This window comes from Carlito syrichta, unplaced genomic scaffold, assembly GCF_000164805.1.
Source record: "Carlito syrichta isolate Samal-C Ts95f unplaced genomic scaffold, Tarsius_syrichta-2.0.1 Scaffold301652, whole genome shotgun sequence".
NCBI lineage: Eukaryota > Metazoa > Chordata > Mammalia > Primates > Tarsiidae > Carlito > Carlito syrichta.
This window is the reverse complement of record NW_007245748.1, coordinates 54,512-77,587: the sequence shown is the minus strand read 5'-3', so window position 1 is coordinate 77,587 and position 23,076 is coordinate 54,512. Positions and strand designations below refer to the sequence as shown.

The following is a 23,076-nucleotide window of genomic DNA, read 5'->3' as shown; positions in this document are numbered from 1 at the left end:
GGATTTCCTTTACAGTGTGTTATCCTTAACAGTGTGATGGGCAGAGTTGCGGCACCTCCTTCTAGAACTTCCAGGAGTGTCTGACCAGCTCCTGTCCTCCCCCGCCAAGGATGTCCTTCAGGCTGTTCCCTGAGAGTGGCATACGTGCGCCACACCTCTTCAGTTGTCATTGTGACTCCAATGTACAGAGACCTGGATTCAGGGAGCAGGGCAGACATTATCCTCTCCCTCTACTGTCATGCAATGCCCTGGTTAGGTATGGAACCTGAGGCACACATGACATTGTCCTCTAAACTGTGCCTGGCGCCCCAGGTGATGATGCTAAATTATACATGGGCAGAGGCTCTCTGCAGCACTGTTTTTCCACTGGAGCACAAAGCACTCTGTACAGGAGGGATTTTACATGGGGGGTCCTCCAGGCCCTGTGGAAACCGCAGAGCTGCAGGAGAACAGATGCTTTTCCAACAGAGAGGGCTCATTGGGGTGTAAGTTTAAAACACATGAGAAGCAGACATATTGAGTGTAACTTTCTATTTGAGTGTTATTTCCTTTAGCACACACAAAAATCGCTAAATGTTTAAATATCAAGCCATCAGGTTTTTGAAATAAAAAAAGGCAAGAAGGAGCAAAGAAATGTCAGAAGAGCCAGATTTAGCTCTCTTCTCTGGTCACACAAGGATCCCTTAAGCTCCTCCTACTTGATTGTAACTATTAAAGTTTGTGATTCAGCATCTTTCTTGTGTCTTGTGTCAGCTCTTCATTCTTATTTCACTCCAGTCGTATTTCCTCTCTCCCCTCCAACTGAAAAACAAAGCAGAGAAAGAAAGATGACCTTCATTGGAGAGATGGAAAGACCATCTTACACAGAGTAGACCGACGAAAGCTATTTGTGAGAGGAATAAATGACACATGTTAATTTCTCACATTTATCAAACATGGTGACTACCCAGCGCCAACTTTTGAGAGGCATCAGACATTCAAGACACGCTTTGAAAACAAATGAAAGCATCTGACTACAAGGGAAGGAAGGAAGGAGGGAAGATTGGCTGTGCTGGGAGTTCAATTCACGTAGTTATTCTGGTACTTTGAATTCTTGAGGCAGCCAGTGACCTGATTTAAACAGCCTCACTTTATCTGCACATGCATCCTCCCCTTCACATTGTTTCTCTAAAGTCTGTAACCTTTGGGTTTGATACATGCAAAGAATTAACATAAACATGGAAACTTGATTCACCATATATGTATGACATTTATTCATCTAACAAATAGCTTTTGCAGGTGACAGAGGTCAGGTTACAAAGGGCCCTGTGCTGTGCCCATGCATAATATTGTATTACAAATGTGGATATTTGTGACCAGGCGCAGTGGTTTATGCCTACAATCCCAGCACTTTGGGAGGCCGAGGCGGGAGGATTGCTTGGGGACAGGAGTTCAAGACCTGCCTAGGTAACATAGCAAGACCAACTTGTCTCTACAAAAAAAATAAAAATAAAAAATTAGCCAGGTATGGTGGCACATACCTGTAGTCTCAGCTACTCAGAAGATGGAAGTGGAAGGATCATTTGAGCCCTGGAGTTGAGGCTGCAGTGAGCTGAGATTGTGCCACTGCACTCCAGCCTAGGGGACAGAGTAAGATCCCAACTCAAAAAAAAAATAAAAGAGGAAGAAAAGAAAACGTGGATACTTGTTATCTGTCTGGCTAGTAAGTTTGATCCTCTCAGAATATTACCAACAGTTGTTTTTCTTCCATCATTTGGACAGGTGATGACCAAGAAGGAGGACTTTTTCAATGCCTGGAACTCGTGTCTACACCACGTGGCTTCCCTGTCTCTGGCACACACTCATCGAGGTCAGTTGCCTCCTATTGAATATTTGTCATTGAGTGATTCAGTGGTCTGAGGGTCACCTGGAAACACAACTCTGCAGAGAAAGGACAGTCCTCATACCAGTCTGAGCCCTCATGTTGAATTTAGGGCCCCAAATAACTTACAGAGACTTGAAGCTTATGGTAAATCAACTCCTAATTTACTAGGAACACTGACCAAATGATACTCTGTAAGTCTGATGGTAAACCCACTGGAAACAAATCACTAAACACAACCTAACTATCTTACACGGCACTAGATTAGAGTCAGTTGACAAAAACCAGTCCCTCAGAAGAAGTGGCCCTCTGCCTGACAATGAATGTACTTCCTAAATAAACAAACAGGAAGGTGTGTACACGGGTAAAGTGAGAGTATTTTAACAGGGGCTTGGCCTGAAGAATTTTAAGTACAGAACTACTTAAACTCAATCCTTAAGTTAGCAAGAAATTGGGTCAACCTTTTAAAGCAGTGGTTCTCACCTGGGGGCAATTTTGTCCTCCAGGGACTATCTGGCAATGTTTGGAGACATTTTTGGTTGCCACACTGAGGGACAGCACCACTGGCACATGGTTTGAAGAAGCCAGAGATGCTGCTGAACATCTTACAGCACACAGGCCAATCCCCCACAGCAGAGAATTATCTAGCCCCCAATGCCAATCAAGCTGAGACTGAGAAACTTGAATATTCATTTTGGCCTCAGTAGACCAAAACAAAGCATAACATTGAAAATGGAGCAAAGTCCAGATTATCCCTGAAGTTATTGTTTAATCTCAGGAATCACTGTCGTCTTTATCATCATGCCCGTACTGTGTGAGGAAAATGTTACAAGAGAAAGGTTAAGCACTCACTGAGTTCGTTGCCATGCATGGTTTTCCATCACACCAAATCACCACTGGCTCTGGGAAGGCCGAGTCTGTTCACCGCCACAGGTTGTATCTCAGGCACCATCTCATGGTATGGAGATAGGGGCTCCCCAGTGGGGTCTGTTAAAGGTCAGGACAGGTATATGGCTTGCAACCCAGGAACTTCTGCATGCGGCCCAACCTCCCAGCCTGGCCACTGCCTTCCCTCCTCCACTAGGCAGTTCTGAAAGAGCAAAGTACCACATGATTAAGTGCCAGGTGATTAGAACTGCAGGGATGCCCAGGACCCTCCTTCGGGTCTGATGAGAACTGGATTGGAGGGAGTTGCTTGGACGCAGACTAAGCCTGCACCTTTCCTTCCTTCTAAAGACCAGCTCTTGGGACCCTGTCCCCTTGAGTGAGCCTCCAGGGCTTGAGAGTAAATGTGCCAAGAGCGCAGATTCCTCATGGGGACAGGAGCAGGGGTCCCACAGGGACACTACTACCCTAGAGACCACGCTCTTCATACAGTGACCACACCCTGGAATAACCATGGCCACGCCCACCTTTTGGTTCTGGTTGAGTTCGACCTTCTGCTTCCTAGGACGGGGAGAAGAGGAAGGAAAGGGGCTAGGAGCAACAGGGACAGGGTGGAAGCCTCCCTCTCCTGTGGGCCACTAAGGTATAGGATTGGGTTCCCTCATTTGCAGATTCAGAAATTTTAATTTACTGCACCATGGTCTATCAGGTTCAAAGAAATAGACTCATCATAACTGAACTCAAAGGTGTCTAATATACACATCTGAATGTCAGTTTTTTCATCAGAAATCAAAATCCAACTGCTGAATCATCAGTGCATGCCCTTTCTCTTCTAAGGGCAAGTCTCCATATAGCACTAATTTATAATTAGGAGTTTGCTGCAAGTTACACCATCTGGACAACTCGTGCCCTTGGGCCTGGTTGGAGATCTGAGTGTCCGCTGAGACCTGTTCCCGATCCCAGAGCTCACAGACTGTCTACTTCCCTGGGCTATCTTGATGCACTCAGCGCCAGCCTCACCCCTTTAAAAAATGTATGTAAAGCACTCTCTTCTCTTGGTGGGTTCTTTTTTCAGATTTTTTTTTTTTCCAGATTTTTTTGATTGGGGGGAATGTTATTGGGACATGAAACAGCACTCAAGGCACACCTTTTGAAGGCAAATTTGTCTGCGGCCTTCTCAACACTCCATGTGGACTTATGCTGGATTTGCTCTCAGGGGTGCTGTGGTCCGAGTACCGGGCATGCCCCCTCTGAGACTCCATGCTGCTTGCAGATATTGTCCATGCTGGGTCATGAGGACGAACCATACAGATGCCAGACGAAACACTTCTAAACATTCTGAGATGTGATTAAATTGGAAAAGGGGGGTCAAGAATCAGTGCACAGTCACCTTCACCTTAGGAACAGGACAGTGGGGTCTTGAACCTCCCAGCCCCTTCTTGTTGAGAGCGTACTAGAGCTTCATGTGAGGATTGAGGATATGCGCTCTGGAGTCAGGGCATCTGGGTTCAGAACCTGGCTTTACCTCTACCAGCTATGTGAGTACGAGTGAGCGACTCACTCTCTCTGACCTTCTGTTTCTTCCTCATTTACAAAATGTAGATAGCATGATATTACCTCATGGTATAACTGGAAAAATAAAATGCCACAATGCTCCAAAGCTCTTACCTTAGCATCTGATCCATTGTTAATGTAAAGTAAAAAATTGTTATTGCTGTGAATCACTACTCTCCGAAAACCTCAGTGCCCATAACCATAGAACATTTAGACCCTTGTTCCTTAAGAGGAAGAAAAAGAGAAAGGTGAAACAGGTTCAGTCTGAATGTGTGAGGTCTTCACACCAGGAGGAAACATCAAGGACTTGACGTGGCCACAGCACAAAAGAAAACCGAAGCAATTTGGAACTTTTTATTGGTTCCTAATCACAGCAGCAAAAGTGATTGTTTTCAAGAAATTGGCTTCAAGTTCCGTGTCAGATACAGAAGTTTTGGATGTTCAAAGCAGCAGAAGAAAAATAATAAGAATTAGTACAGTGACAGCATTTAGGAAGCCTGGGAATGTTTTGAAATGGAGAAATTCATCTGTAATGAGGGGGTACGCACAGATACTGAACAAGTCCTAAAGATAAGAACACACTGAGCACACGGCAGCTAAGAAAAATGTCATCAACGTGTCATTGCATTAAAAAAGCACACCACCCCTCTGGCAGAGGTCCCCAGGGGATGGGAGAAGGAGTGGAAGGAGCCCATCTGTCTTCAGTGACCGGACCCAGATGTTGCCTTTGGAGACTTTTGAAGGAAGAACACATCAGAAGGGGAGAGAAGGATCAGTCTGTTAAAGAACAGACCTTAATGTCACCCCAGATGAAAATGAACTCGGAATCTTGCCATTTTTATTAGGAACAAATGGAAAAAAGCTTTCGGGCATCTGTATCCGTGTGTCACTTGCAGACTAGGGAAAACCGTGTTTGAAATAAAAACGTTAAGCAGTCTCTAGTGGTTTCTGTAGTAGGATGTAACCATTACAATGATAAATTGTTATTTTTCTGTGATACACATTTTTATCTTGCCCTAGAAATAGCAGTTCTAAAGCTTGGTGCTGTCTGAGCCCCTCTGGCTATACCGATTCCTAAACAAAAAAAAAGGAGAAACTAAGCAATTATATTAAATAAATTACATCCCCCTCCTTCCAACTCTGTGCAGAATTGTCTCCTACTTTTCTCATCTTCCGAGTTTGCGAGTAGTTCTTATGATGCAGCAGGAAGTCCCCTTGCTGGTTCTTAATACAATGACTAATAATTTAGAATGTTCGCATTAAGAGCAGGTTGTAATTATAATTAGAATATATAATAGTGTGGATTTCTGCCTATCGAGGATTAATTTCAGACTCCTCTCAAGGATGCATTTGTTTCGAAACAAGGCTTTCCTTGTTAATAAAAACATGATCCCATGCATTATTAAAGCATTATTTCTGTATTTTATCCAGTAGCATTTGTTCCAGTATTCTTCACGGGATCAGCATTTTCTTCCCAATTGTTAATGGGGCTATTCTTTATATATACGACATTCACCCTGATTTAGTATTAGCTTTGACATTCATTTTCTAGGAAATTGTGGGAATATACAAGTACTTCCCACTTCCTTGAATGTGTGTTATATTATGCAAGCTCAGAAAAATAAAATGCCATAACCTCAACCAGAATTCCTGTGTGAATCTGGGTCCTGTTGTCCCATGACATTCAGCTCAACCCAAGTCCCTGAGTCCTCTCAGCGTAAAGACAAACCTGACTGAGGTACCACCAGAAGTAGCAAGTCAACACTTCTGATCAACGAATGGATTTCTGCAATGTTCTGTTGTCACTACTGAAAGTTGAGGTCCAGAGAGTGGCAAAGAGAGAGAGGACCACAGGTGCACGTCAGCAATGACACTGTGTGCCTTCCTCTCTGCTCTTGGGACAGGCTTTAGAGCAGTCTTGGCGTGGCCTCGTGCAGGTGGCTTGAGGGAGGGAGGGAGCCCTGGGCACCGCTGCCCCTGCTGCTGAGCACTCTCTGTGTCTAGCACCCACCAAATATGTGGGCGGTAGAAGTCAGCTAGGAGTTTTCATGGGCCAAGAACGGGCAGACACAATTTGCTGCCAGGTCCCAGCAGACCCGGTACCTTGGAGGCCCCAACACTGGGGAAGAGAAAGAATGTCCCAGCCTCGCTTCCTCTATGCCAATCACACGGCTGAATCCCAGCCACATGGGCAGTGCCTGTGAGCAAGTGAGAGTTGGGGGTCGCCACTTTGCAGAGCGCAGGTAGCCAAGAGCGCCCCAGGGGAATATTTGCATGCTCTGTAGGAGCCAAGGGAATCCAGGGACACTGGGCCTCTGTGGCCTGAGGTCTGGAAACCCAGGAGCTGGTAAGATGTGGGCGTAAACAAAAGGAAGAACTGGTCTCTGACCACCCTCACACAGGATAGCTTCGGAGGACAGTGACAAAGGTGGTGACCAGGCGAAAGTCTGGGGGAGGTGCCTGGTGAAACGGGGACCACTGCAAGCAGGAGCATGGGGGTACTTTGTGTTGACATGGGGGAGGGTTCTTAAAAAAAAAGATGAGGAAGAAATCTGACTGCACTGAAGCATTGCAGTATGTGAAAATTTGGCAGAACATGCAACTTAGCCAAGCTGGATTTTAATTTTGTGCTCTATCAACAAAGAGACATGGGAAAAAAGAAAATTTAGGAATGAAGACTGCCCAGCATGGTGCCACGTTCCTGGCTGGGAACAGAGTGGGAGGGACTGTCTCTGGGGAGGAACTCTTCTCTGCCATCATGCAGTTGCACTTATCAGCCATAACGCTGGGGTTTCCTCCCTGAAATCTCGCCGTCTCCCCACAGCTATGTAGTTGAACTTGAGGCTTGGGACAGTTGGGCCTCAAGACCCCAAAGGCTATTTTCTGAAGAAGTGTTGTCACACTGCCCTCGCTAGAGGGCAGAGCCCATGAAGTCCTAATCACCCCACAACTTGGGGGCTTGTCACTGAAGAAGGCTGTATGTAGAGATTTTTATTGACCACTCTCCTTTGAAGGAGGTGACAATTTATGAGGTTGTTTTTGCCACAACTAACCTGGGGACTCTGTTGCAGTGGAGAGAGGGAGAAGAAAGGTAAAAGCCAAGTTTGACTCCTGAATAATATGTGTTTTACAGAGGAATCTTAAGAACAGAATTTAGCGACTGTTCTTGACCCAGATGCTAATGAGATGTCACTTACCCTGTGGGATCCAGTCTCCTGGCCCGCTGTACTGATCACAGACATCTCTGTTTGTGGGCCTTTCCTCTGTGCCAAAGCGCAATAATCTCGCAAAGCCCATTGAGGAAACTGAGGCTGAGGGGGTGGACAATGTCACACACCGTAAGTTGTGGCGTTGTGACTTTGTCCAAGGGCCGACTAACCCTAAAAGGTCTGCTGAGACAGGCATCTGAGCCCCCACCCCATCCCCTAAGGGTGATCCTTCCTGCAGATGAATCCTGGAGAAGGGGACTTCTGACATTCTTGGGCTTTTGGAAGCTTTGGTTTGTGTATTTTATTTATTGATCTATTTATTGATCTATCGATTTATTTATTTATTTAAAGGATGTGGGTACAATTCAGGATGGTCATTGTACAGGTATTTATTTATATTAAAGTTAGCATGTGGTGCTTCTAGCTACTCTTAACGGGTTTGCCTCTGAAAAATGCTTCCTTTTTTTCCTCACAGGTTTTCTGTGAGGATAGAAGCACTAAGGCCGTAAGGCAACCAACATTCAGGAAGGGCTTAGTGTATCAGGCCCAGAACAAAATGTTATAGGCGGCATGACTCTAATCCCCCACTAGGTAGTGAGAGAGGACTCACTATCTTTCCAACTTCCCTCTGAGGAAACTGAGGCACAGAGAGGTTAGTAAGATGCCCAATATCACACAGCTAGATGGGGCAGAAGAAAGATTCAAATGCCCAGCAGACTGCTACTATCTGCCCATGTTGGATGGCTCACGGTGCTTGTTGGGACTGAATCTGGTGGTTCAGCATCGCTAAAGAGGATAAAAAAGTATAATATGTCTTCCCCACTTTTTAAATGTGTTTTTGCTCCTTTGTTTGTCACTGTGTGATTGAAAAGTTGGACCTTGTATGATGAACTGCCAAGGTCTGGCACAGTTCATGCTGACTTTATATCTCCTAGTGCTTAAGTAGTTTCAAATTAAGACTAGATTAGTACCTACACTGATGGGCAAAAGTAACACAAAGAGTTAAAAAAAAAAACATTTGTACTGTGTAACCATATACAGTATTGTGATTTTTCCACCAGGAATTGAATTAAGAATAAGACCTTCTAAACTGTGAATAAAAGTAGAAGCATAGGAACGCTCAATTTATCATAGATACTCTAGGTATAATTTTAGATTAAAAAAATGTTATTCCATATTGCATATTGTAAAGTTAAACATATTTGCAACAAGCATAAATTTAAATTTAGGTTTTAAAGGACAACATGTTCTAATCTCACAAAACATTTAACAAATAACCTTTGAGTTCACATGAGCCACCCACACAAAAACCAAAATGAACTACAGAAAAAAACATAGAAAAAGCAACTGTCTGTTGACAACCAGATTTTCTTTCAGCTCTCTGCGTTTTTTTGTCTATAAATAATCTGTGTGTTTCAAATGTGACCATTTGCTTTAAAGGTGCCTCCTGGCATGTTCTTATTTTAGTGAGTCTTAAAAACAAGAATTAAATGTGTAAATCATGAAAACTATTGAGTTTTTTGGAAGGGAGATCTTTAAGATGCATGCTTTTTAGATACCAAAAGTGTCAAAATGAAGCATTAAGATGATGTATTCTTTCTTCAGTGCATCTGTTTATCTTTTGTGAAATCTCCAGTTTGATAAATCACCAGAGATAAAAACATCATTTTTAACCTATCATAGATCCCAAGTGCCAGGAGGAAAAATAGTGTTGTGTCTCCTCTTTATGAATTTACCTCTCTCTTTGCTTATGACTTATGAGCTTTTATTTGCAGAGAAAACATAATGCTCTATTAACTTTAAAATGATGGCTTTTACTAAGAAATGTGAGAACCAAACAGAAAAAAAAAGAAGCATTTATACTCTGAAATACAACCTTCTAACAAGTTTTGATGTCTGCTAAAAGTGGCATAGCACGTTAGATGGAGAAAAAGACCACAAGATAACCAAAGTGAGGTTTTCACCAGTGTTCCACCTTCTTCTACTGAAACGTAAACCCCTGATCCGGTATATCAAAGTGCTTATTGAGAACTTGATTGGGACCTTTTATTTAATATCAGTATAAGCAGGGATAGGTGAAGCTATTTCTTGTGATTCTTTTTTTTGCCCCTGAACATCACTCAGAAGTTTTCTCTTAACTGTCAGCTTGGAAAATAAAGACATTCCCATTGATTTTTATAATATGGTTGAAAATTTTTCTGTATCCAAGAGTGCAGTATAAAGAACTTGCAATGAAGATGGCTTCTAACCAGTTTTTTGGGGATTTTTTTGAGTTGGAGTCTCACTCTGTTGCCTAAGCTGGAGTACAGTGGCATACTACTCATGGCCACCAGAGCCTTGACCTGCTGTACCCAGGTGATCCTTCCACCTTAGCCTTTCAAGTAGCTGGAACAACAGGTGCACACCACCACACCCAGCTAATTTTTGTGGTTTATTGTAGAGACGAGGTCTCACCAAGTTACCCAGGCTGGTCTTGAACCCCTAGGCTCAGGCAATCCTCTTGCCTCAGCCTCCCAAAGTGCTGGGATTACAGGCTGAGCCACCACGCCTGGCCTCTAACCAGTTTTTACTGTGAACTTGAGTGGATCAAATAAGTAAGTTAATCAAGAAAACATAACATGCCAGAAAAAATGGCTTTGAAAATGTCCAGAATAACTGTTTCTCAGTATGTAAAACAGTTGCTTGGTACAGTGGGTATTACAGTTCCTTGTGTATGTTTCATGGATTTTCTGTCCTGAGCAGTTTAAGAAAAATGGCATTTGGTTTCAGGCCTGGGCATGCAGTTGAGTTTTTCTGATAACTGTCACAAAAAACTGTTTTAAGGAGACACGCAGGTTCTGTCCTGAGCACCAGAGGTACCTAAAGTCTAGCTGCATAGGACCCATGGCAGCTGTGAGCAGCTGTCCTCAGCCTGCTCTGCTCTTTCATATTGGAAGATGCATGCAGACCGCATTGGGCCTAAGGAGTAGAGTCAAGATACTGCCTTTCACTGTGGGACTAAAACAGCAGGATGTCCTGGAGAAGTTGAGACGTGCTCTGTCTCTCAGTCTCCTATTGCTCCCATGAGGAACCGCATTTAAACGATGGAGCTGCCCCAGCTGAACCCAGTAGCTACTCAGTTGTTCTTCAGAAACAATCCTGATGGGAAACACCCTTCACTCCCCTCTCCACCCTTCATTCCACACTTGTTGAAGGCCCACTGTGTGCCAGGGACCATGGTAGGCTCTGGGAATAAAAGTTCCGGGGAGAAAAGGTCCCTGCTCCCAAGGATCATTCGTCAAAACTAGGATGAGAGCTCCCATTGACCAAGTACCTCGGGAGAACATAGAGGAGATGTAAGCCAGACAGAGGTGCGGGTTACACACGGCTCCCCACAAAGTCCCAGGCAAGGCAATCGGCATTTGAGACCTTGCCTTTTTAAGGATGGGTAAGAATTACCTATCAGAAAGGTGGGAAAGGCATTCAGAGTCGAAGGAAGAGCAAGGAGGGAGGCATGATGTGCATGAATGATTTGGGAACGTGCCTGTGGTTTGCTGTGGCTGGGGTGCAGGGCCAATGTTAGGGTGAGCGTCAGGATTCCACGGGGTCTGTGTGCCAAGACCCGGAGCTTTCATTTTACCAGCTCCCACCCTCAGTGGGGAGTCTTGGGGAGTCTTTGGGGAGAATCTGCAACTGTGGTGTGGAGGTGACTAGTGAGGAGGGGCAGCCGGGCTGTGAGGACATGGACTGAGAAGCAATAGGAGCAAGACCAGGAGGAGGGGTGGGTTCTGGAGGTCGGAGGTGAGGGAGTCTTCAGGGCCTGGATCCCTGCAGGGTAGTTGGATGTGAAGGGTGAGGTAGGAGGAAAAGCCAAGCACCAAGGCAGAGATGGGAGGACTGGATCCAACACACCTTGGACGTGTGGAGGGTGGGGAGTGGGGTGCACACATAAGGACGCAGTGACAGGCGTATGGCAGGGAGACCTGCAGGGCCTTAAGACATTCAAGTCCCTAGCATAAGCAATCTGTTAGATTGAAAGGCGGATCTTTGTAGAATGGAAAACCGGGCACCTGGAGTCCACAGCTCTCTGTTTTCCAAAATGAGTTGGCTCCTGCTTCATTGAGGGGACAATTGGGGGATGGGTTGACTTCCAGCTGAGCATCGCTGTTAGAGTTATATTTCCAGGCGTGTATATAGGGATGTGGGGGGGATGGGGAAACCCCGTGGGAGAGACTCAAGCCGGCTGGTGGAGAAGATGCTGTGATTGCGTGCTGCCCATGGCTGCCTCTGGTGCCACATCTCACTCTGGCTAAGCCTCCAGCAGGTCCCAGAAAGCAGTCCTTGGCCATGGTGAGCCAGGGCGTGTCAAATGGGGGAGAGAGCATTGCCGTCCAACCGAGGGAGGGCAACCCCCTGCATACAGGAGTCCACGGGCTCCAGTGAGCTGGGTCCTCATATCTCCCCGATGCCACATTTGCCCCAGGCTAAAGGACTCTGCCTTTCAGGAAAGCAGGTGATTGTTGTGCTCCCTCGGATGACTTTGTGCCAGAGCCAAAGATCACAGATGGCTCCCTTAGCAACCAGCTTTGTAGGAGATAACTCCAAGAAGGCGGAGGCATGTCTTGGGTGGGCAAAGTAAGGTAGAGGTGTTGAAGAGAAGGGCTTGTTCAGGGAATGACAAAGGGCCTGTCTTGTCACAAGGGTGGTGTTTGGGGGAGAGGCCAGGAAACCATATTGAGAGAACAAGCCTGGAAAGATGGGTCAGCGTCGATTGGGAGGTATGTCTGCACTATGAAGCGTGGCCTTTGCTGGGCAGCAGTGGACAACCCAGGAAGGGGCAGGACTGGAGAGGGACCCATATACACAGGCTCCCTTGAGGGAAGTTTTTCTGGCCTCAGGGGACATGATGCTTTGCAGAAAGAGACCCTGGATGGGGGTGAGTAGAGTGTGGAGGTCAAAACAAGTAGGTGTGACCAGCAAGCCAGAAGACAAAGGTCTACAAGGAGGTGGTAGCAGCAGACCCCGAAGGGAGACATTGGAGAGACAGTAGTCCCTCACCATGCTGGAGGAGACTGTCCCTTGGGAAGTACTTGGGGCAGAAAACATGTTGGACTTAGTTGTAGGCTCAGAAGGTTTGTCTGCTGGAGAAGAGGAACTCACTGGCTCCTGTGGGCTCCCAGATTTGGGGACAGGGAAGGGAAAAGCCACACTCATCATGCTCTGCCACTCTCTGGAACAGAGTCAGTGGCCTCAGCAGAGCAGGCCGGGGCACGAAGCAAGAGGGGAGACAGGGCAGCGAGCCAGGCCCTCGTTCTTGAGCAGAGGTCCTCCAGGGCCACCAGCTCCACATGCCTCACCACTTCTACATGTGCTGGAGGCTGGATTCATGGTGACTGCTTGTTGCCAAGAAGTTAAAGGCCACTGTTTATCCTCTGTGTTGATTCTAAAAACAAAGCTAGAGTTCTTTCTGCATAAAATGAAGCCCTTTTTGTTTCTCTCGCTTTCTTTTAACGTTTCCCTGTTATGCTGTTAAGAAGAGGTGGGTGGGGACTTCAGAAGCCTGAAGTTCTGCAAAATGAGCTGAGGCCACTGCTGTCACACAGGTGAGAGGACTGAGAGACAGCAGCCACGGTGTCTCGCCTTGTGCTGCAGAATCAGTGGAGAAAAGAGTCACCGGTGAGGAGGACCCCTGGCTAGGAGCCTGAGGTGTGGGCACTAGGGGAGCCTGACCCACAAGTCTCCCAGGGAGAGGTCAGTGAGGAGATGCAGAACCTGCTACTTTGGTACCAGGAAGGCCTCAGCAAGGAAGGCCACTGCTCTCGGAGAAGGGTGCCTGGTCCCCAGCAGTGCTCAGCCTCAGAGTCCTCCAAGGGGAACCTTCCGTTTAGGGACAGGTGTCAGTCTCCACATTTCTGCTGCCTGTAGGAGGCTGGCTCCCTCATCTTTACCTTATCTGTACCTGAAGCAAGAGCCACATTCTCTTGCCAGATGAGATAATGGGGACAGCATCCTCTTTCTAGGGATGGAGGACCTGGCTTCTGAAGAGGTCTTGGCGAGCCTGGTTTAGGGTCAGGTCTTGAGCCTGACCCTCCCATGTGGGGACCAGGACAGGAGTACAAAGAAAGCTCACAACGTGCTGAGGAAAATATATTCTCGCCTCCTGCCTTGACAAATGTAGCTTTGTTCACCCAGAAGGCCAGATTCATATCTAGAATGCCCAGACTCCCAGCAGTTGTGTGAATTCTGCTGCATGGTAAGAAACATTCCCTCTACCTGCTCCCCTCTTTCTGCTCCGACCCATACCATGTGGATCCTCTAGTCTAGACACCCACGGTCTGTCCACACTCTTGCAGACATCCGCCCCTTGGCCACCCCAGGGTCTAGGATGCACACGCCAGTGGTGTGTCTCCCTGTCAGCAGCACATTGCAGGGAAATGACTAAAGCTACTGGGGCCAGGAAACCAGGGTGTCAGGTTCCTGGAGAAGTGGGGTACAGGCTCCAGGTGAGCATCCTCTGTATTCCCATGGGCAGGGCTCTCTAAAGCCAGGCCTCCTATTACCCAAGACTCCAGCACAGGGGTTGAGAGAAAAGCTGAAAGAACATTCTGAGACAGAATTCTGAGCATGACAGCTCCAGGTGTGTGGGTCATATGTCAAGGTCAGTTGTGCCTGTTAACTTAGTGAGAGGTGCCCAATCTCACCAGCAATGTTTCTATGGGGAAAATAAGTACAGTGGTGCACTGGGTTTGTCTTGTTCCCCTCCCGTTATTTGAAACAATATGTTATAATGAACTTTATTCTAGATGTAGCCATTTCCTTGAGTTTTAGGTGACTCCCATGTTGCAAGATCCTATCTGCCTTGCAGAAATGTCTGCAGAGGATGAGGTAGTTGTGCATAACAGTCCTGCCAGCCCATCGCAGCCCATATAAGAAGGGGGAGATGTGTGTTTCATGCTGATTTGTATTTTCTTCTCCCAAACAGCCAGTTTTTACTTGGACCAGGTGTTTTCTTTTTCTTTTGCCTATGCTTCCCCCTCACCTCCATCCCCAATCTCAAAGCCACCTGTTATTCAAAAGTCTCTTGTTCTCCCTTTCTTTGTCACACGAAAGTAGCAAGATCCAACCAAGAACTTGACTCCCTTCAGACAGCTCTGCTGACATAAACGGTACTAGAATCCTTCAAGTAGCTGAAACAGTAAAGGTCAAAACAAAAACGTGATTTCTTCTTGAGTCCCTTAGGAAAAACCATGCCCCAGTGATACTTGGTGTTTTGCTGGCACTTGTTTTGCTGCATGTCTTATTTTCATCAGCCAGTCACCCCTTGAATCAGCAACAAAGGTAGAGGAAGGGAGATACCACAAATGCTTTCATTTTGAGTATTTTTTTCCTATTTAAAAGTTGGGGAGGGGCGTGAAATGTCAACCTTGTCATGATGCTTCTTCCACAAGCTGTCAGTGAAGAAAGTGGCCGCACGGACCTGGTGGAGAGGAGCCGTGTTCATCCCTTCCTCTCCTCTTTCGGGACTTGGTAGAAACCAGAAGGGGGTGGGGAAAGAGATAAACCCACTGTTGGCATAACAGCCAGTGTCACTCTGACATCTAAGCTGGGGGAAAACCCACCAAGACATAAGTTCATTCTGCTTTTGTTTGTTGGGCCTCCATTCTCACGGTTGGCTTTGTTGTCCTTGAAGAAGGGTCACAGGATACTAGCCTCACAAAGCTCAGCAGCCCATAAAGGGAAAGTGTCACCTCTGTGGGCCTGTGTACCTACAAATGCACTTTCGTCCAGTTCCACACAACAGGGTTATGGTCTTGGGCATGCTGGGGACAGAACAGAGTCTGGTCTAAGACCCAGGTCTGTCTTCCAAGCCCACTCCTGAGGCAAACACCAGAGACTGACTGGAAAAGAAAAACCCCACATGTCATGTGCCACATAAGACATCAAACAGGGACAGGGAAGAGTTAGAGATAGCTTCTTAGAGGAACCCAAGATGGAGTGTCACCTCTGTGCTGACCCTGTTCCTTCATGTACGGCCTCTGTTAGTCCTCATACCAACTCTGGAAGGGGGCCTCTGGGCTCCACACATGACTGATGAGGAGACAGAGGCTCACTGAGGATGTGTGATTTGTCCTAGGTCATGCAGCTGGTTGTGACAGGTTGGGTCTGTCTGCCTCTGAGCCTGTGCTGGCAATCGATCCCCATGCGTGGCCAGAAGAAGGGGGGATCTGGGCAACCTGAGGAGACAGGGAGGGATCACACAGGCCGGGACCCCACCCTGGGTGAATGAGAATGAGCTGTTAGGGTGGTGGGCATGAGGACCAGCCTAGAGAGGTGAGGAGAAACACTGGACACAGAGCTCCCACGGGCCACGTGGGAACTCCAGCAGTGCCAGGCACAGTGTGGTAGCAGCAGTAGGCATCAAGGCTGAAAGTGAGTTAGACGATTATCCAGAAATCAAAGTGGCAGTGATGCTATGGGAAAGGGGTGTATCTGAGACAAATTCAGGAGTCAGTAGTCTTGGTTATGTGAGGGCAGAATCCGAGATTCAAGCTTGGAGGTCTGGTGACTGGAGGATGGCCAGAGATGAGAAGATGCAGGAAAGGGTTGCCTTGGTGTGGAAGTCAACTGGTTTGAATTGGACGTACGAAGTTCAGAGTAACTTGAACTGGATGGTCCATCTTGTGGACAACTAAAAGTGTCACAGTGGAGTCCAGCGCACAGGCAGTGAGAAGCATGGACATGGGGTCACCACAGACAGGAGAGAAGAGTGGGTACGAATCGAGTAGCCCTCTGAGGAAGCAAGCAGCATGCACTTTGATTTCCATAACCTGCACTAAGGAAGAGTCTCAGTCCCAACATAAACCTCTACCAAATAAAATAGCCTACTGTGAAATCTTAACTTATCCTCAGATGATAGTCAGAGTTCAATATGTCATCACCCCAAATCACGTGTCAACAAAAGTCAAAAACAGAGCTGATGATGGCGGGGAGGGCTTGCTTCCAGGGTCTTTCACGGGCTGATGTGTTCTGAGTGGGTGAGGACAAACACATTTGTATAATTAGGTTCTTACCTCATTCTACAGGTTTCTACTGAGCTCCTTTTATGGAAAGTTAAATTTTTAAAAAGACTAAATTAAAGCTTCAATGTAATTAATATTGGCTTCAGCCAGTTGAGGACTGGATGGACATATCCACTGGAAAGAGAGTGAAAAGCTGGTAACATTGAATCCTCTGTTGCTACTGAGCACATTTTGCATGGATGAGAGCCAAAATGTAGACTTGGGAGAGATCAGCAGCAGCAGATAGATAGCAGTTAAGACTGCACAGAATAATTCAGTCAGAGATGAAAACAGCTTAAAGAATAATGTTTTGCCTGGGCTCAGTGGCTCAGCCTGTAATCCCAGCACTTTGGGAGGCCAAGGTAAGTGGATTGCCTGAGCCTGCGGGTTTGAGACCAGCCCGGGCAACTTGGCGAGATTGTGTCTCTACAATAAATAAAAAATTAGCCAGGCATGGTAGCATGCACCTGTAGTTCTGGCTACTTGGAAGTCTGAGGTAGAAGGATCGCCGGAGCCCAGTAGGTCAACGCTGGGGTGGCTGAGATCGTGCCACTGCACTCCAGCCTGGGTGATGAAGTAAGACTCCAACTCAAAAAAAAAAAGAATAATGTTTTATAGGTAACATTGGAAATTGCACACAAAAAATACTACCCAGACAATGCTTTCTTAATGAAAATTCATTATTGCTGACATAATTCTCTTTAAAATATCTGTATTTGTTATTATGACATCCAGACATGTTTGAGGTCAGAGCAGTAGAATCAGCCTCTTGGTCTTGAGGCTGGCTTAGCTCTTTCCATTCTTGTGGGGTCTGTGGTGGTTGGAATGGAACCCAGTGTGATCAATCGCTTGAGTTGGCTCGTTGGGTGGGCCTGGGGTGCGAGAGAACTGAGTTTTGCTCTACTCAAAGGCAAGAGGTAGAAGAACTGTTCCCTGCAGACAGCAGTGAAGGATTGTAACAGCTAGAGTGATGCAGCTTGGGGTGTAGCAATAAAAGACTAATCTAGATGCGTTAACATAGTGAAAGTCTTATTGCCTGTCAAATACATGGATTTAAATCTGAGAGTGGCAGGGAATTGTGGGAGCATTTTTACGGGTGGAACAGTATAGTCAGCACAGCATGCAGGGAAGGCAGTCTGTGGTTTGTTGCCCCTTTAGGCCACGGTCAAGATTGGTGCTCACACAAGTGAGCCTTTGTGAGATCTTGGCCACAGATCTAGAGAATGGGAGTGTAATTTGTGTAAATGGTCTAGATTACCATTCCTAAAGCTTGCATGACCAATTTCAATGAAGTGTTAAAACTTTTTTTTTTAAGTAGGAGTCTTATTCTGTCACCCAGGTTGAAGTGCAGTGGCACGCTCACGGCCACCGCAGCCTCAACCTGCTGGGCTCAGGCGATCCTTTCATCTCAGCCATCCAAGTAGCTGGAACTACAGGCATGCGCCATCATGCCCAGCTAATATTTTGATTTATTGTAGAGATGAGGTCTCACCAAGTTGCCCAGGCTGGTCTCGAACCCATGGGTTCAAGCAATCCTCTCACTTCGGGCTCCCAAAGTGCTGGGACTATAGACATGAACCACTGTGTCCAGACATTTTTTTTTTTTTTTTTTTTGGTAAACCTTCTTGGGTTTATCTTTCCTATTCTGTTGGAGAAGGCTGGCTGGAGAAAGATGACTGGATATATTTTGGGGAGTCTGTAGAGTTTGCTTGAGTTAACTCTTGAGGCCATATCATGTGGACACCAAGAGAAGAGTTAAAGCCTTGGAAATCTTGATGAAAGATTGAGATAGAAAATTTATCACTGTCAATTGTACAAAGGCAGGTGGAGTTCTCTCCATGGAAGTCGTAGGAAATGGGTTACAGCATGGTCTTTGGAGGGAAGGATGGCCCACGTTGGGATGAACCCCGGACTTCCTGGCAATTCTGTGAGGAGCTTTGCCAGTGGAATGACTTTGTGCTCTAGTGTAATGATCCCAGCTGACCAGGTGGAGAAGTTGCTGTGTGTGGGCCCTGACCCATGCTGGGGACAGGTGGAAAACCCTACAGTGTCACCAAGGATGGACAGCATGCCACTTATATCCACTATAACCACACTGTTCTCCTCCAGTTCAGAAGCGCTCAGAGGCTGAGAGGAGGTCATTCACCCTTTCCATTTCTTCTTTTCCAGTTACCTTAGAGCAGTTCTGCCTGGCTGTGAAGCGCTGTCCTGACCAAGAGAACCAGGCTTTGTTAATGAAGGTAGGTTATCAGATAAAGAACTTATTTCCTGAAGCTCGGAGCATTTTCGTTGCCCCGAGGATAGTTTCATTTTTACAAGCGGGAGTAAATTTATCATCTCTGAATTTTGTGCTCCACAGGGATAAACTTGTCATCGGTGAGTAGGAGGGTTGCTGGTTAATGAGCACAACTGCCGTCGGTGGAGTGCAACACAGTGACAGGAGAGTGGGTGTCAACTACTAGTGGGGAATCTATTTAATTCTCCAGAGGACTCAGTTGGTTCTATTTAAACTTATCTGACAGAGTCTTGATTCTTTGAGCAGATTTATGAGGCTTGGCCAAATTCCACATCTCCCACTCTACCTTTTAATTAAGACAGAGGATTCCTCACGCTCCCAGTCTGCCACATCCTACTTTTGTCACCAGAGGGAATGCTACACAAATTAGGCTGTTCATATTAACCACCAGAACGAGCATCTGATGTCACGGAGCCCACGCCCTTGCGTGAAAGGCAAACTTCTTTTCTCCTCAGTAACGATTGTTCCATTTCCTTCTAAGTGGCAGGAGCAGAGGCATTTCCAAATAGCATAACCATTTAGATTGCACATCTAGGTGAACCAAAAGTGTGGAAAAACTTGGCACACAGCCCACATGAATTGAATTCAAACTTTGTCTCTGAAGCAGAGAACAGAAGACAGCTGCAGATGACAAACACACACACACACACACACACACACACACACACACACACACTTTTCCACCCATGACCAAGACTCACGCTTCCACCTAGAAGCTGTGAAGACTGACCTCGAGACACAACCGTTTCCATGATGTCATTTCAATTCAGAACCACCAGGAAACCGCGTGAACCAGGAATTGCATTTCTTTACCTAAACACCAGTTTCTTTACCAGGTGTCCTCTGACTTTAGAAATGGATGGAAAAAATAGGGTGTCACTCTGAGGGATTTTCAACTCATTTGCCTAAGTTGTGATATTTTTGGTCTGTCTTTTTTTTTAGTTTTCAGTGACGTTGATTTTATAATAAAGAAGTGCTGCTAATACCAAGGGTTGGGCTCATCTAGGAGACTGGATTCACCAGAGTCCTGGGCATACAATATATTGACTTAGAATGATGTAGATTTAGGTGCGTGAGTTGTTTTTGGTATTTTGAGGTTTTCCACACTTAATTCTCCACTCCCTGGCCTGAGTTCCATTCCTCAGGGACCTTTTCATCCACATGCAGTCTGGCTTTCTGTGCCCATGAAGCAGCTCTCGGGCTCCATACACTCACCTCTCTACCCCCATTCGCCACCCAAGAAGACCAGCACACAGGCCTTTGGTCTTGTTTTCCTCTTTCCAGAGCTTTCTCCTGCCATCTGCTCCTTCTGACTTCTTTCTTGTTCTTCCACTGTCCATGCCTCCCCCACCTTCAGGAGATGGAACTCCTGTGCCCTGCCTGTTGCTATTGGTAAGCCCTGCCTAAAGGTTATGTGGGACTCTCAGAGGCAGTGTGGGATAGAAAGAGAAGAGCACAGAGCCCAGTCCAGAGCCCAGCCACAAGAGACCATACCTCCAGGCCTGCTTTTATCTGTCCTTGTGGCCTCCATGACTTGGAGATGCTGCAGCCTCCTCTGAATTTCTTCATGTCTCAGCAAGTGGATGGCAAGAGATGCCACCTAAAGCTCCCTCCTTCTCACAGTTTACCTCCTTGCTGACTCTCATGCTGTCCTGGCTGGCTTCTCTAACACATTTGGTTAGAAACCAACAGTTCGGGGTAGGGAGAGAAAGATTAGGATGGTCTGAGGTGTCCTGAAATGTGTGTGATTTTCAGTGGTTTTCAGTATTTCATGCCTTCCCTGTTGGTTTCGGCAGACTATGTGGCCACGGCGACCAAGGGCGACGTCTGTGGGTGTTCTCTCGATATTTGCAAATATTTGAACTGGCATCATCAAAGAAAGAAGTTTCACTGAACAAAAACGTGTGCTCAGTCCATATATACTGAAAGTACTTTATGACTTTTTTTTCAGGAGATTGAGGGGTTTTAATGTCATATATCAGAGGGCACCGCGTGGGTGTAACAATGGTGTGCAGGGTGTTTGTAGATGTTACATGAAAGAGCTTACACAAGGTGACAGGAGATTATTTTGACTGCAGTCAGCCTGTGGTCAATTGTATGTTTGTCCCAGTGAGCTAGTCACTCTGCAGACTATCTGCAATACCTTTCCATACTTAACTCAACCTCTGAAAATTTGTTGGAGGCAACCCCCCCCCCAAAAAACCCACAACAACAACATAGACCTGGATCAGATAACATATTTTTAAAAATTGTGTTTGTGTGCATAGTGTTGCATCCCCACAATGCCAAAGGTAATTGGGAACTGAGGACAAATATTTCGTTCTACTCCGTGAGGGTGCTTTATACACAGACATCCAAGAAGATGCCAACAGGTAGACACACAGATACCCCAGGAAAACAGAAGCAGTGAGATGGCAGAGGCCAGAGCCTTCATCTGGTCCTGTCTGGGCTCCGTGCTCTTCTTTGTCTTCCTACACTGCCTCTGAGAGCCCCACGTAACCTCCAGGTGGGGCTCACCAGAGACGGGAGTTTCAGCTTCTGAAAGTGGGGGAGGGACAGACAGTAGAAGAATAAGAGAGAAGCAAGGACCAGGAAGATCAGGAGAGAGAGAGGAAGAGAAATGGTTAGCCACTACTGCACAGCTAGTTAGCAAGCAGTAAAACTGGGACCAAAAAACCAGGGTCTTCATACCCTTGGGCTGGGCTTCTTCCTGGAGCATCCACTCAGATAAACAAATTCATAGAAAAATCAACCACCCCAGACCTCTATGGCATGAGAGCACACACAGGAGGTGAGACTGGGATGGAACCATGAGTGCCATGTCTTGGCAGCTTGTGGAGTCACTCGTGGTTATGAATCACACCCTGTGGCTGAGTGTGCTGAAGAGACAGGAAAAAAGCCAGCTTCTCTGTGACTTCGTTTGCCATCTACCAAGCAGCGGTCAAGGCTGTTACTAACTTCAAGTTTGCCCCGTGGAGGGGCCAGGGAAGTACCCAGCTGTTATTAGGAGCTACCTTTCAGGGAGAGTTCACTACTATTTGAACCCTAGAACATATTTACATTCCATAAATTACTTATTTGGACTCATCCCCCACCCCCACTTTTTTTGAGGAGGCTTTCCCTGTCACCCAGGCTGGAGTGCAATGGCACAATCATGGCTCATGGCAGCCTCGACCTCCTGGGCTCAGGTGATAATTCCACCTCAGCCTCTGAGGAGCAGGGATTACAGACATGTGCCACCATGCCCGGCTAATTTTTTTTTTTTCTCTGTAGTGATGAGGTCTCGCTATGTTGCCTATGCTGGTCTTGCACTGGATTCAAGTGATCCTCTCACCTTGGCCTTCAAAAGTGCTGGGATTACAGGCGTGAGGCATCGCACCCAACCTGGCCCCATTTACTTTGACTTCCATATGTAACCTGTTTCTTCACTCATTCTTAGTTCTATTTGCCGGTTAACCTCTTTGGTCCCTCGAGGTCACTACCCTAAAGAGCCCATTTACCCTTGCCCTCACTGATCCTCCCCTGTGATTCCAGGTCTCATCTAAATCAGCTCACGTCCAAATCAGCTCAACAAGTCTAAACCTCACCAGTCTCCATCCTTCCCACCCCAGCCTAAGAGTTGTGGGCTAGTCTGAGGCCCTTCCCTGTTCTGGGCTGCTGCACCAAGTCTAATGCATCTGTAGCCCTTTTCAGGTTCTCTATCTCCCTCTGTCCTTCATGTTCATTCTGTGCAACCTCCGACAGAAAAGAGCACCTGGACCCGACCCCTTAGGGGCAAGTTCCAGTCCCCGCTCTGCCAGGAACCAGCTATTGGGCCAGCTATTGTTATCTGTTTTACCCTAGTGTCCTCTTCCGGTGAGAGAGAAGGGAAATGAGACAACCCCAAAGACCCTTTCAGCACCCACACACTGCAAAGTTAGGAATGGCATCACCAACAACCCTTGCAATATTAAATATGCTTGAGAATGAAGCAAGCTGGCCTCTGTTGTGCCTGCCTCTCTCCTCCAGGCACTGCCAAGTGAACTTTCTTGGGGCCCCACATGCTACATGTCACTCTCTAGATTCGTTTCCAGCCTCAAATCCTTCTCTTCATTGGAATAATGTGATCACAGAACTTATCATCCAAACCTGGACCTTCTTGAGAGTGAAAGGGGCATCATTAAAAATACAGCCTGGCTGGGCTCGGTAGCTCAGCCTGTAATCCCGCGCCTTTGGGAGGCTGAGGTGAGTGGA

At 46.6% G+C, this 23,076-nt stretch overlaps 1 protein-coding gene across 1 annotated transcript in view; it reads left to right on the top strand.

Annotated features, from left to right (window-relative positions):
- Positions 1-23,076, top strand: part of ACOXL (acyl-CoA oxidase like) — a gene marked incomplete at its 3' end in the record, with an annotated part of 406,243 nt that overhangs the window by 328,713 nt on the left and 54,454 nt on the right. Inside the window, exons 16-17 of the mRNA XM_021710927.1 lie at positions 1,762-1,849; positions 18,717-18,787. Coding sequence (XP_021566602.1) covers positions 1,762-1,849; positions 18,717-18,787 — 159 coding nt within the window. The remainder of the gene's footprint in view (positions 1-1,761; positions 1,850-18,716; positions 18,788-23,076) is intronic.